Source organism: Acyrthosiphon pisum, chromosome X (genome assembly GCF_005508785.2).
Source record: "Acyrthosiphon pisum isolate AL4f chromosome X, pea_aphid_22Mar2018_4r6ur, whole genome shotgun sequence".
Classification (NCBI taxonomy): Eukaryota; Metazoa; Arthropoda; class Insecta; order Hemiptera; family Aphididae; genus Acyrthosiphon; species Acyrthosiphon pisum.
This window is the reverse complement of record NC_042493.1, coordinates 37066497-37079659: the sequence shown is the minus strand read 5'-3', so window position 1 is coordinate 37079659 and position 13163 is coordinate 37066497. Positions and strand designations below refer to the sequence as shown.

The 13163-nt window shown below is 29.0% G+C and overlaps 1 protein-coding gene across 1 annotated transcript; it reads right to left on the bottom strand.

Moving 5' to 3' along the window:
* Nucleotides 1–7611: 7611 nt before the first annotated feature.
* Nucleotides 7612–8292, bottom strand: LOC103311825 (zinc finger BED domain-containing protein 1-like). The gene has a single exon (XM_008191562.1). The coding sequence runs from the start codon at nucleotides 8290–8292 to the stop codon at nucleotides 7612–7614; it is 681 nt and encodes a 226-aa protein (XP_008189784.1).
* Nucleotides 8293–13163: the final 4871 nt, after the last annotated feature.

Here is a 13163-nt window from a genome sequence, read left to right as displayed (position 1 = left end):
AATTTTACACTCCCTGCCTATATGGAAGAAAATATGTCACAAATAATACTGTATCAATAATAAGATACCTACCTATCTAGTGAAACAAAAAATTTAAAATGCAAAATATTTTGCCCTCCCCTTAACGAATTCCTGCGGACGCCCTTGTCCATAGCGGCATATAGAGGTTTAAGGCTTGATTAAGTATTTTATACATAAAAATCCATGTACTTATTGTGGATATTTCAAATAAATTAAAACATAATATCTTACCTGTACACATGCCTTACATAAGTTGATGCATAAATTACTATAGTAATTCCTGTAGTAATTTACTAAGTCCTGTAGTGTTCTAAAGGCACGCCGCCGAACAATGAAGAATCCATTTCTATCTAAATGTTTGATTCTGTAATGTTCAACATTATCACCATTGCGAACTATATTGAAAAAATGTACATCCCGGATTTATATGCATTTAAAAAGTGGCTCAATATGCAATTATATGCCATATGTTAAACATTATAAAATGTGATCTTTTTTTAAAAAGAAAACACATTTTTACACCAAGGAAAGTAGGTACCTACTAGATATTCTATCAGAAACAAAAGAATAATTAAATAGTTAAACATTTAATACTTTAAAAACCAAAATGCAATATTTTATAATCTTAATTTTTTCATATTTTAGATTGTTTAAAATACAATGTCTAAAACTCTCAGAAAACTTAAAAAAAAGAATCAAAATAAAAAAAAAATAAATTGAAAAAAAAAATTTGTAAAATTGAGATACTGCTTTATTCATTGCGCACGTTGAATAGTAACAACATAGTATGCCGAAATTCGGGTGTATGTGATTTATTGTTGTTAATATAATATTATCTATTCGTGCTCCAATCTCATGAAGTGTTGCAAAAATTATAATATTTAAAGAATAAGAGACCCTGTCAACGATTTTTGTCTTTTAAAATTACTAAAATGTATTTATCTTAAATTAAAATAGATAATTTTTGCAGTTAACTAGGTACCTAAGTTACCTAGTACTACTAGGCTAGTAGGTACCTAAGGTAATAAATATTACCTACCTATTATTTTTCAAAGGAAATAATTTTGCAGAACTATAATATAAAATATAATACGTACATTTTACTATGCCCCTAAAAAGTTTCAGGTCGAGCCTGGGCTTGGCCGGCTCGCCCCATGCAATCAGCATCAGGTAACATAAACCTAAGTGCTATATTATGTGCATTTTTCGTGTAATCTTCCACACTACCCTTGAGGTGTTACACATAAGTGCGTTTTTTTTTAAGTGGTTTTCGTCTGTAGCCCTATTCCACTGTTTTACCCTACCTAGTTTAAAGTTTTTTAGTTTAAACCACATGTGTGTGGAGAAACCATACAACATTCATGCCGCAATTGGAGTATTGGACATTTTTTTTTTTTTTATTAGTTTTTACAATTCTTGTAAATACCTAGACGAGCGTATAAACGAATGCAATTAACCATGGAAAAATTGGCCATATTTATTGTTGCTACTCTTGTGCCAAAAAATGTGGAAAAAATCCAATAAATGTCCCACATATAAAACAAATACATACCTGTATAATTTGTCATGCATCACAGTACTTATAATTCATCATTACATTAAATAAAATATTAAAACAAAAAAACGCAATCAGACTTTAGCACAATTCCCATGAAAAAAAGGAATAAAATCATCCGCGAATTCAATGAACCTAACAGTGGGCCACAGATAACACACACTTACATTTTTAACTAGTTAGGGCATATAAATGCATGTTTTTATACTTTTTTCGTATTAATGCTTTTTTCTTAATATTTATACTATTTCGGTCAATTTGGTCTAAAATATAAAATATATAATATAAAATGTATTTATAATCTAACTATTTTTTATAGAAATTTTATTATTTTTGAACATTTTATTCTTTAGTTGGGTTGACTACACGTAAATTCGGGTATAAATAGTCGTTTTCTTATTTTGCCGAATATTGTCCAAGACCAGTATTATTATTGTATTGTTGTGGTTTATAAATATAAATAAATGGAAAATAATATTTACCTATATTAACTTGCACTTGATACCTGATGGACAACAATTGTAAAAATAATACCTATTTCTATTAGGGCCTCGCCACACTGCGGTATTTTCACCGTCAGGTCCGGACGGTTTTACCCCCACGGTTTTTACCTTCGCGAAAAACAAACAAGTTTAAATATAGCGCGCCATACACAGCGGCTTTAGGGCCCTTTCACATGGACGCGTATGATACGCGTCCATATGAAACGGGCCTTACCGTTCGTCGCCGTTCGCCGCCGCCGCGTACCGAAGCATTAGTTCGATGCGATCGGCGATTTATCGGCCGCTTTATTGCTTCAGTTATTATCGGTACATTACTCCTCGATCGTCCAGGTGAAATTTTTTTATTTAACCTCGAACAATTACAGAAAACAAATCATAGTACAATATGTTCCCTATTTGAAAATTCACTTTATTTATTATGGCCTGACGGAATAAGACGAAACGATGATTTGCTGTTTTTAAGTGATGCTGCGCCTTATATGGTGAAGGCTGGCGATACATTAAAAGTGTTGTATCCAAAAATGGTTCACGTAACTTGTACTTCCCATGGATTACATAGAGTCGCTGAACAAATACGTATTCAATTTCCAAAAGTTGATAAACTAGTAGCAAATGTTAAACGAGTATTCAAAAAGGCGCCTTATCGTGTTCAAAAATTTCATACTGATGCACCAAATATATCACTACCTCCTGAACCTATTCTGACACGTTGGGGTACGTGGATTTTTGCCGTATTATATTATAGTGAAAACTTTCAAACTGTAAAAAACATAATTGTCAAAAACATAATTAAGTTTTGATGAGAATGATGCGCTTTCCATAAAAAATGCTCAAAAATATTTTAAAATTCCTCAAATGAAAGGAAACTTGACTTTTATACATTCGAATTTTGCATGTCTTCCCATAGCTATAACGCGTCTACAAAAACAAGGTATACCCTTATCTGAAGGTATTGCAATCATACAAGATATTTCATCAAAGTTTAGTCAATTAACAGGTACCGCTGGAATTGATATTAATAAAAAATTACAAACAGTTCTCAACAAAAACAAAGGATTTCAAATTGTTTGTAATATTTCAAAAATATTAACTGGCGAAGAAGAGAATGTAGGTGATTTGGATATACCAGAAGATTTAACCAGTAGCGACATGGCGTATTTTAAGTTTGCACCAATAACATCCGCAGATGTAGAACGATCATTTTCTTTATATAAGAATATATTGGCACCAAACAGGAGATCTTTCAAGTTTGAAAATCTCAAAAAATCATTAATCGTACAATGCAATAATTACTTTAGAGGTAAAATAATAAATATTAAATTTATATTTATTTTTTTTATATAGATGCCGTAAATGACCATGATGAAGATCGCAATTAATTAAAATTTATATAAATATGTAATACCCATAAATTTTTAACAATTATATTTAGTATTAAAAAAATAATTTTTATATAGATGCCGTAAATGACGATGATGAAGATCGCAATTAATTAAAATTTATATAAATATGTAATACCCATAAATTTTTAACAATTATATTTAGTATTTAAAAAAATAATTTTTGTTGTTTTTTGTATATTTTTGAAAAATTAGTACATATTTTACGAAATTTTAATAGCATATTTTTATGCATGTTTTGATATTTTTAGTGCATATTTTGATATTTTTTAGTGCATATTTTCATGCATATTTTGACATTTTTTAGTGCATATTTGCATGCATATTTAATAGTTTTTTGGTGCATTAAATTCACAGCCCTGGTAATAACTGTTCGTGCTGAGCAATTATAGCTTATCGCGCGACCGCACTCTACGAAAAATAACGATATCAATTTAATAAAATATTTATTAATAATGACCCCATAAACTATTTATTAATTTGATAAAATAATATTGGTGGGTATGAAATTGACAAATTGTTTGATAAAAATTGTATTATTATAATAAAGATTTTTATTATGATAGTGAAAAATATTTTATAAAAATAATAAACAGTTTATACAATGAACATTTATTTTATCATTTTTTTAACAAACCAGTAATCGATTAATAAAAACTTTTTGTCATCTTAATAAAATTATTATTGTATTCAATACTGATATTTGTCAAAAAAAAAAAAAAAATTTTAAAAACACACTTTTCTAAAAAAAACACTTCTAAAAAAACATATTTAAAAAAAATATATTAAAAAAACAAAAAAATAATGAAAAATTTAACAGTGTGTGGTGCTCTTACACTTGACATATACTCTCAGTCACTATCTTATATACAGGATTGAACAAAGAAGTGTATGTGAGACTTAGCTCGGCTTTAAATGTTTTGTATGATGCACTACCCACTTTTAAATTTTTCATTAATTTTTTGTTTTATTAATATATTTTTTTTAATGTTTTTTTAGAAAAGCGTGTTTTTAAAAAAATTTTATTTTATTTTTCTATTTTCTACTTTTTAGTTAAAATTAAATTTTTTTATTAAACGTTTAAAAAATATTTACGAAACAAATTTTTTATATTTAATAAAAAGAATCAAACTATTATGATTTATTAATAAATAAATAAGTGTCTCATTATAGATGTTGTCTCATTCTTTCGATTTCATCCAAAGCGTCAACGTTACAGGATGTCTTTCCCGTTATTTTTGAAGCGTCCAATTCTTCGATACGAAGTCTATCGAGGCTACGAACTCTGCTAATGATGACGTACGCTTGACCTTGTACGAATAGTTTCCGTCCCAAGTAAACGACAGCATAATCGACTGTGGTGCCTTGCATTTTATGGGCTGTTGAAGCCCATGATAATATTAAAGGCAGCATACGGCGCTCGGCAGTTCCGTAACTGAATTTTGCTGGAAATTGAATTGATTTTGGCTTGATCAGGTGGATCCCATCCACGCCAAAATCCACCATTACGCGGTATGTCCTACTTGTAAATCTGACCTCTGCGGAAGCCACCAGCCCATTTCAGTTCCGTTACAATACCTATTGCTCCATTGACCAAGCCTTTTTGTACATCTATGTTAGATCGCAGCATTACTTTTGCTCCCACAAATATTACCAGCTCTCTATGTGTTCGCGACGGCAACAGCGACGATGCGTACAAAATAAACAAATAGTTATGCGACCAGATATACTGCGTGCTATAGTTAAAATATTTACAGTCTTAGCTGTACCACTGCAGAATCCGTGTAGGGGGGATGCTGGGGACTTCGGGGCATTTGTTAAACCTCAAATTCGGTTTTAGCGACCCCGAAAACCCCAGAGAAACCCACCTTGACCCAGAGAAACCCTTCGTACCTGTACTTCTTTGGAGATGACTTTGCACAGCCGTCATCGCCGACCTGGAGGTCCGGGTCCCAAAATGACAACGGACTATTGTATTGTCATCCATGACTAAGGTCTATACCAATTTTCAGATTTTTTCAACGTCATAAAGTGCCTCAAATCGAGCGCGCAAGATTTGATTACAGACAGACAGACGTGAAAGCGAACTTAAGAAAAGTGTGTAAAAAATAAGAAATATCGTTGTGAAATTAATAGTGATTTTATTTTCTACAATAAAATAATTTATTGATTTATACATAACAATTTGTTATTTATATAAATATAAATAACATTTATTCATAATAAGTACATAATTATAAGAAAATATAAGAACTAAAAAAAATATAGATAATATAATATAATACATAAACAATTTATCGATTTAAATATTATAACATTGTTACCTATAAAAAATTATTATTAGTGTAATAACTAAAATGAATATTATTCATTATTTATTAAAAAAAAATTGTATATATATAAATAACATTTATTCATAACAGGTACATAATCATAAGAAAATATATAAACAAAAACAAATATAATATATATATAATAATATATAAAGAATTATAAATCATAATTATTTTTATTTTATGAATATCATATAAGAATACATAATAAATATGAAGAAATATGGAATAGAAATGCTATATAATAATATAATACATATTAATATTCTATTTTTATAATAAATTGTGTTAATAGTTTTTCAATATAATGATAAGTATAAAGTAGAAACATAATATTAAATGTAAATAAATTAAATATACCAAGCGTATAATAGGGCTTATAGGGCAAAGAAATGTAATTAAATTGTAATAATACAAATAAGTAATAACCAACACCATTACTTTTTTAATTCGTGTATAATTTGTGTAATCGTTGGGTGTGATGTATCATATTTTGTAGTTATATCATAAAATAACTTTTATATAAACATCCATACAGCAGAAGATTGTAATGGGTATTGAAGATTAAATAAATGAATAATTTTAAAACATACATCTATTGCTCTTACTATACAGAAAAATGTATACTTAATTGAGTCAAAAAATAAATATATCTGTTCTGGCTTTAATGGTACACCAATAACAACAATAAATGGTTGAATGGGTACATGTTTATCTTTTAAATTATTTATGTATGCTTCTGATGCGGTTATAGTATTATGAAATGTGATAAAACTATTTTGTGAATCTTAGATTGAATATTTGATGATGTTTTTTTTTCCATTTTCATCTCTAGTCACTTTTCTTGTTGTAGGGACGAATAAGGAACTAAGTAGATGAAATAATACTGTGTTTTGACCATATAAAAAAATATTGTATCATTGTATAGTAATAGACATTAACAAGTAGTTAAGTATATTACACATTTTTCATTTAGGTTATATGTTATAATATTTAATTATGTAAAATAATTTTTGAATGAACATCTAAAAACAGCAGAAGATTTACGTAGGTAAGTGTAGCTATTAAATAAGTAGGTAGGTAAGTGTAAGATCTTAAATGTAAGCTAATCAAATTAGGTATTCAAACTATACAGACGAATGTGTATTTAATAGTAAAGTATAACATATGCTTGCTTTAATAGTAATTATGTAAATTACCATAGTTAAATATTAAAACGTTGAACGGTATTTATTAGTGATGGCATGAAATAGCGGTAGCAGTGATTTTTCACAGGTGACTCCAATATGAAGATAACAGAGACTGCTACTTTTGCTACTTTTATCACCTCGATAATGGTCACATTGGGAAATGAAATTCATAATATTGTTATCACTGTTAAAATAGCAAACAATTTAAGAATCACTCATTGCTACTCCGATATGAAAATTATATTGACTGCTACTTTTGTTTATTTACAAAGAAGTGAAATTCATAAATATACATTATTAAAAATTAAAATATATTACTTAATTGTATAATACTACATATAAGTGTAAGTAAAATAATCACATCGATGCTTTTAAAACAATACATTTTAATTATATATTTTATAATAGATAAAAAATAAATGAATACCTGGAGAATTTAACACACTGAAGAATCCATTGAAAATTAAATACTGTGTGGGTGAAGTACAATATAGAAGTAAGTTTAATTATATTATCTTCCCAAATATCTTTATTGATACTTATTAATTATAATTTATAATAGTAGGTAGCTTAAATTTAAAAATAATTACAATACATCTTATTATTAAATCAAGAATTTTGATTCAAAAACAATAGCATTTCAGCTTTTTTTGATTTTAATCGACAAGGACGATCGGTTATGATCAAACCTGCCTTTGAAAAAACCCGCTCACAAGGTACGGATGATCCTAAGCAACACAATGTCTTCCTAGCCAATATACTTAGGTAAAGATAATTATATTTATGCTCTTGCCACCATTCTAATGGGTTGCCATTTCTTTTTAAGATCGGCTCTTCAAGATATCGTTGAACCTTAACTAGAGCCCGTGCGGTTGATGTTCTTATGGCAGGCTGGACTTCGGAAACTCTTTTATCAATTGTTTCCGAAATTGAAAACGATTTTTCATCAGATACTGTTGCAGGTGACTGGAAGGAAGTAGACGGTTCAGGTTCTAATGTACATTCTGTTTCTGATCTAGCCAAAGAAATAATATTTGCTGTAAGCTCCACTACATTATTTTGGATAGAAGTTTTCATAGATTCGTTGTGAATAAATGGAATGTTTTTTAATCGCGGATCAAGAAAAGTACACCTAGAAAGTGTCATACTTTTTTGAAGGCTTCCCCAATTTTGACTGTCTTTCATTCCATTAATTAAATTGTTAATTAAACCTTTAGTTTGTATGGAATAATCTTGATGTTTTAATTGTTGGCAGACATCTTGTAAGCCTTGAGCAATTACAATTACCATTGACGCAGTAATATATTAATCACCACTAACTGCTCTTGTAGCTTCTTTAAATGGCTGTAAGACTTTGCAAAACTCTTTTATAACAGTCCATTCATTTGGATTTAAACCATTTGGAGCTTTGTCTAACAGTCCTATTGTACCTCTTACAGATGTTTCCAATTCTACGAAACGTTCCAGCATATAGAATGTAGAATTCCAGCGTGTAGAAATATCTTGCATCATTTTTTTTGGTTCCTTTATTCCATTGTTCTTTTGGTAAGTCTTATATTTCTATCGTCATTGTGATAGCTGTCAGTCCGTTATTGTACCGGACAACACAATTTTGTATTTTCAAAAATAAATATTCATCGTTACCAGCAATATCCGTGAGTTATTCTTAATTAATTATTAACATTCGGTTGGTTGGTGGAAATTGTCCGATTTTGAACTTGGTGATCGAGGTCTTGCGTAAGTCCGCCAGCCATTCAAACAAATGGTGTGTGAGGCCGCCAAGGGCGTCCAGATCAGCCTCCAGAAAGTTGTCTTGCGTAAGTCCGCCAACCACTCACACGAGTGGTGTGAGAGGCCACCTCCGGTGTTCCAGGGCGTCGGGTCGACCATCTGAGGAACGACCATTATAGCAGTCTGCCGTAATTTTAAGTTAATGTTAAGTCCCCGATCTGTGTGAGATCTGTGGTCATTGCACCAAACCGATTTGACCACAGAGACCCCCCCTCGATAACTAAACTGTACTTCCTTCTTCCCATGTATTATTTCCCGTCCACACCATAGATTCCGTCGTCGTGAAATTGATTGCCTATCGTCACCTTAGTCAGGCGTAAATTGAGTTGCCTATTCAAAACAATAGTAGGCGTCTTCTGACGGTTCTCGAAATTGGTATTCCGCTCTCGGTTCGCACTGAATGGTCCTTCAGTCTGTGCCCCCCGTTTCCGGGCGTCTACACCAACTGTTGTACGAGTTTCTCACATTCCAATTAGGATTACTTATAATAATATACTATATAGGTACCTATATTAAATTTCTTATAGATATTTTTTGTTTGATAAAGGTAGATAATCTTATAAGGAATCTTGTATTACATTTCCATATCTTAGATTTAAAAAGAAAAATTTTTATAATAGTAATTAATGTATACCATGTATACATTTTACATGAAATGAAAATAGCCTTGATAGTTTATACCAATATTGCATATATTTTCATGAAATCAATAATTTTGGAATATAGGTATGTAAAACTGTCAACACATTTAAAAATATTTTAACATTTCTGTCATAGTGACATAGTGTATCATATATAAATAATAAATAGACTTATTAGCTTTTAAGGTACCGTATCTATCTACTCGTTTTTACCATTTTAGTAATTAATAGTAAAAAGGGTTGGTAGTTAATTTAATGTTATTTACCTACTATGTATAAGCATCATAACAACGTACAATTATTTACGATTATTTGTCACGCAATATTACTTCAAATACTCGATCAAAACACATAGGTATCTATTATAATTTAAACGCATCTATCAGGTACTTATCTATATTGCATATATATAATTGCGTATTGGTGCAGATGAGCACTAAATAAAATATATATATTACAGACTGAAAGTCTGATTAATCTAACTTTTTTGATTAATAAATGTATATAAATGAAAAAAGTTAAAAATGTAACTTAAGCTTATAAACTGGTTAGATGGACGACGACTATCCTGTAACAAAAACTATATGTGCATGTAAATAGTGTCCGTTTTTATTTAAATGATCGTAGAAATTAAAACGTACATTTATTTAATTATAAAAAATATATAGGTACACTTGTTACGATGTATAACAATAAATTACAACTTCTACGTAATTCAATAATCCCTGATATAATATATAGTAATTTTTATACGATAATTCAATATACCTATCAATAGTAATTTGTTTGAAATTAAACCTAACAATTGAGTTGAATGCGTGTGCGGAGTGTGTTGTACCGTGATCTTAAAAAGTTGTCTATGGTCATTAGGGTGGTTCTTAGTTATAGAAGAAGAAATTCTTTTTGAATATTTTTTACTCAGGTACCCGCAATTTTGTTCATTACAATGAGTAAATTATTTAGGATTTAGCGGAAAATGTATAGAAGGTTAATTATATATTTTATTATTCCTCATAAAAAATATATTTACCGTTTTTCTGAAGACAGCTTATCAAAATACATGGTAGTCATTTTTTTTTTTAATACCAACTAGTTTATTTTGCATTAAATTAACTGGTATAACTCAGGTAAGTTAATTTTTAAAATTGTTTTTAACTAATTCTAAGGACAAACCTGGTTAAAGAAAAAGGTAATCTATATATACAAAATAGTATAAACTTTATTTAGTTTAGTATTCATGCTCATTTTTAATTTGTATTTATCTCAAAATGTGTGCATTTGAAAGTGTTTAAAAAATGTTCACTATTTTATTTTGTAGTACCTAAATTTATGAATTGCCTTTTTATATAAATTAAATGCCTTTTTTTGCCTTTTTTTATTGATTATATTGCAATTGCGGTTGACACACGCATTCCATAATATTTTAGACATGTTTTTTTGCCAAACATACCAATTGATCTAATCAAGCGATAAGAATTATGAAAACAAATTTGAATTTGTCGTCAAGTCTACTTGAAATTTACTTTCCCACATTTTTGATATATTACCCCAAATTCCTAAAAATTTCATATTAAAAAAGAGTATTTAAAAAGTGTTATATTTAAATTTTCGGAGAAGGTAAAATCAAAAAATCGAAAATGTGGGAAAGTCGATTTCAAGTAGACTTGACGACTAATTCAAATCTGTTTTTAAAAATATTAAAAGTTTTTTGGAAAAGATTGGATCTAGTTGGTACTTTTGGGAGATCAATATTGTATCTATATCACCTGAAATACATATATTTTTTAAGTGTTTTATGTTATTGAAATTTATTAGTTATTACCATAAAACCATGTTAAAAACTATATGATAAATTATTACCAAAACATAATTTATTTTTTAATTTCGTACAATGGTACATATATATTTTATTTTACGTAAGTAGATGTCGCTCTGCTGTACATTAGGTTACAATCGGGTCACTGTATAATGGATTGTATTAAATTTGAATCCAATGATATCATATCATTGTATACGAAAAACGATTCTGAGCGGAGACGGTTTGTCAGTCTCGATATTTTATATTGTTATTATTTATTTTATCTTGTAAGTTTAATTAATATTATAATATTGTAATTTTTTTATTCGTTTCTATGGTGATATACTGATATACAAGGCGTTGGAAATTAAATTCCCATTTTTAGCGTTTATTTGTAATTTTTCAGTGGTTTTTCCCGTAGCATTAAATAACTATTGAGAAAATCGAAAAAAGACCTGTTTAAAGTACCATCTCGATCCAATTTGCTATAAGATAAGATACTATATGTTGAAATCGAAGATTTCGTTCTGGTAGAACTTTTGTATACAGGATATAAAAAAAAATAAAATAAACACAATTATAAAACCAATAGCTTCCTCGCTCCGCTTAGAATCTAAAAATATCATGAAAATATATACTTATATCAAGTCGCATGAACTATCACTAAACATTTAATGAATCAATAGTAAGCTAATGGTCTATTTAAACATGATTTAGTGGCCCATGATTGGCCCATTGAATTTTATTGAACCATTAAATTAATTAATTTTTCATGCAACCCGTCATTATTATTAAAGGCTAACACACTGTTTTCGTTCAGAATTGTTCTTACTTCTTAGTAATTTATTATTATTAATTAAATTAATTTAACACATATATTACAATAACTCAGGTACTCAATGACAAAGTACTCTTGACACCTACAACTGTACAGCAAAGCGAATAAGTGATTACCTAATTTCGCTCTTATACCTATTAACTTTAAGATTCGGAGTGAAGCTCAATGATGTGTTTCAATGTCAAATCTGTTTGTACATTGGTTGGTTGAAAGTAGAAATGACCCTGGCCTGGGCCAGTCTCGCCAAGCCCTAGCTACAACTCTGGTCAAAATATTTTTAAAAAGGCATGGTGTATAGAAAATGCTAATATAAACATTCAGTAAAAATTGCATGTACCTACAGTCATTTGTTTAAAAGTTTCACCAAAAACCAAAATCGATTTTCTCGAAAACCGATTTTGCATAAAAATTTCAGTTTTTCCTTAATTTTTCTTTTGTTTTTCATGTCGCTTTTGAAAGCTACTGGAAAATTTTTACTTTTGACCCCCTCAAAGTACCAACTAGATTCACTTTCCTATCAGAAAAGATACTGTTGATGAAAATCTAAGCATTTTTACTGTCCTAAAAGGTGATGACACACATAAAAATTGAAAATTAAGAAATTAAAAAAAAAAAAAAAAAGGTGGGTAAGTGGATGTCGCTCTGCTGTACAGTAGGTTAGAAGTGGGTCACTGTATAATGGACAGTATTAAATTTGAATTCAATGATATAATATCACTGTATAAGAAAAACGATTCTGAGCGGAGACGGTATATCAGTCTATGTATTAGACATATAATATATACTTATCTATGGTATTAAAAAAAAATTGACCTATAATAGGTACCTATAATAAATTCCAAATTAATCATATCATAATATCTATTAGTACTTAAAAGTTATAACGCGTTATACATCAACAAAAAACCGTGGTAAAATCATAGATATATAATAGTATACTTTAGAAGTTTCAAGTACCCACGAATAATATTATACAATCACAACAAAATAACTAAAATAGTTATCCTACGTTTTTAATATGTAATTTCGTCCAAATTTGTACTTAAAATGACTATAAAAATAAACTGTGTAAATGTATTTTTTAAATTTTTGG

Coding starts and splice junctions, on each gene's coding strand:
- LOC103311825 (XM_008191562.1), bottom strand. CDS start 8,292: ATGGTAATTGTAATTGCTCAAGGCTTACAAGATGTCTGCCAACAATTA.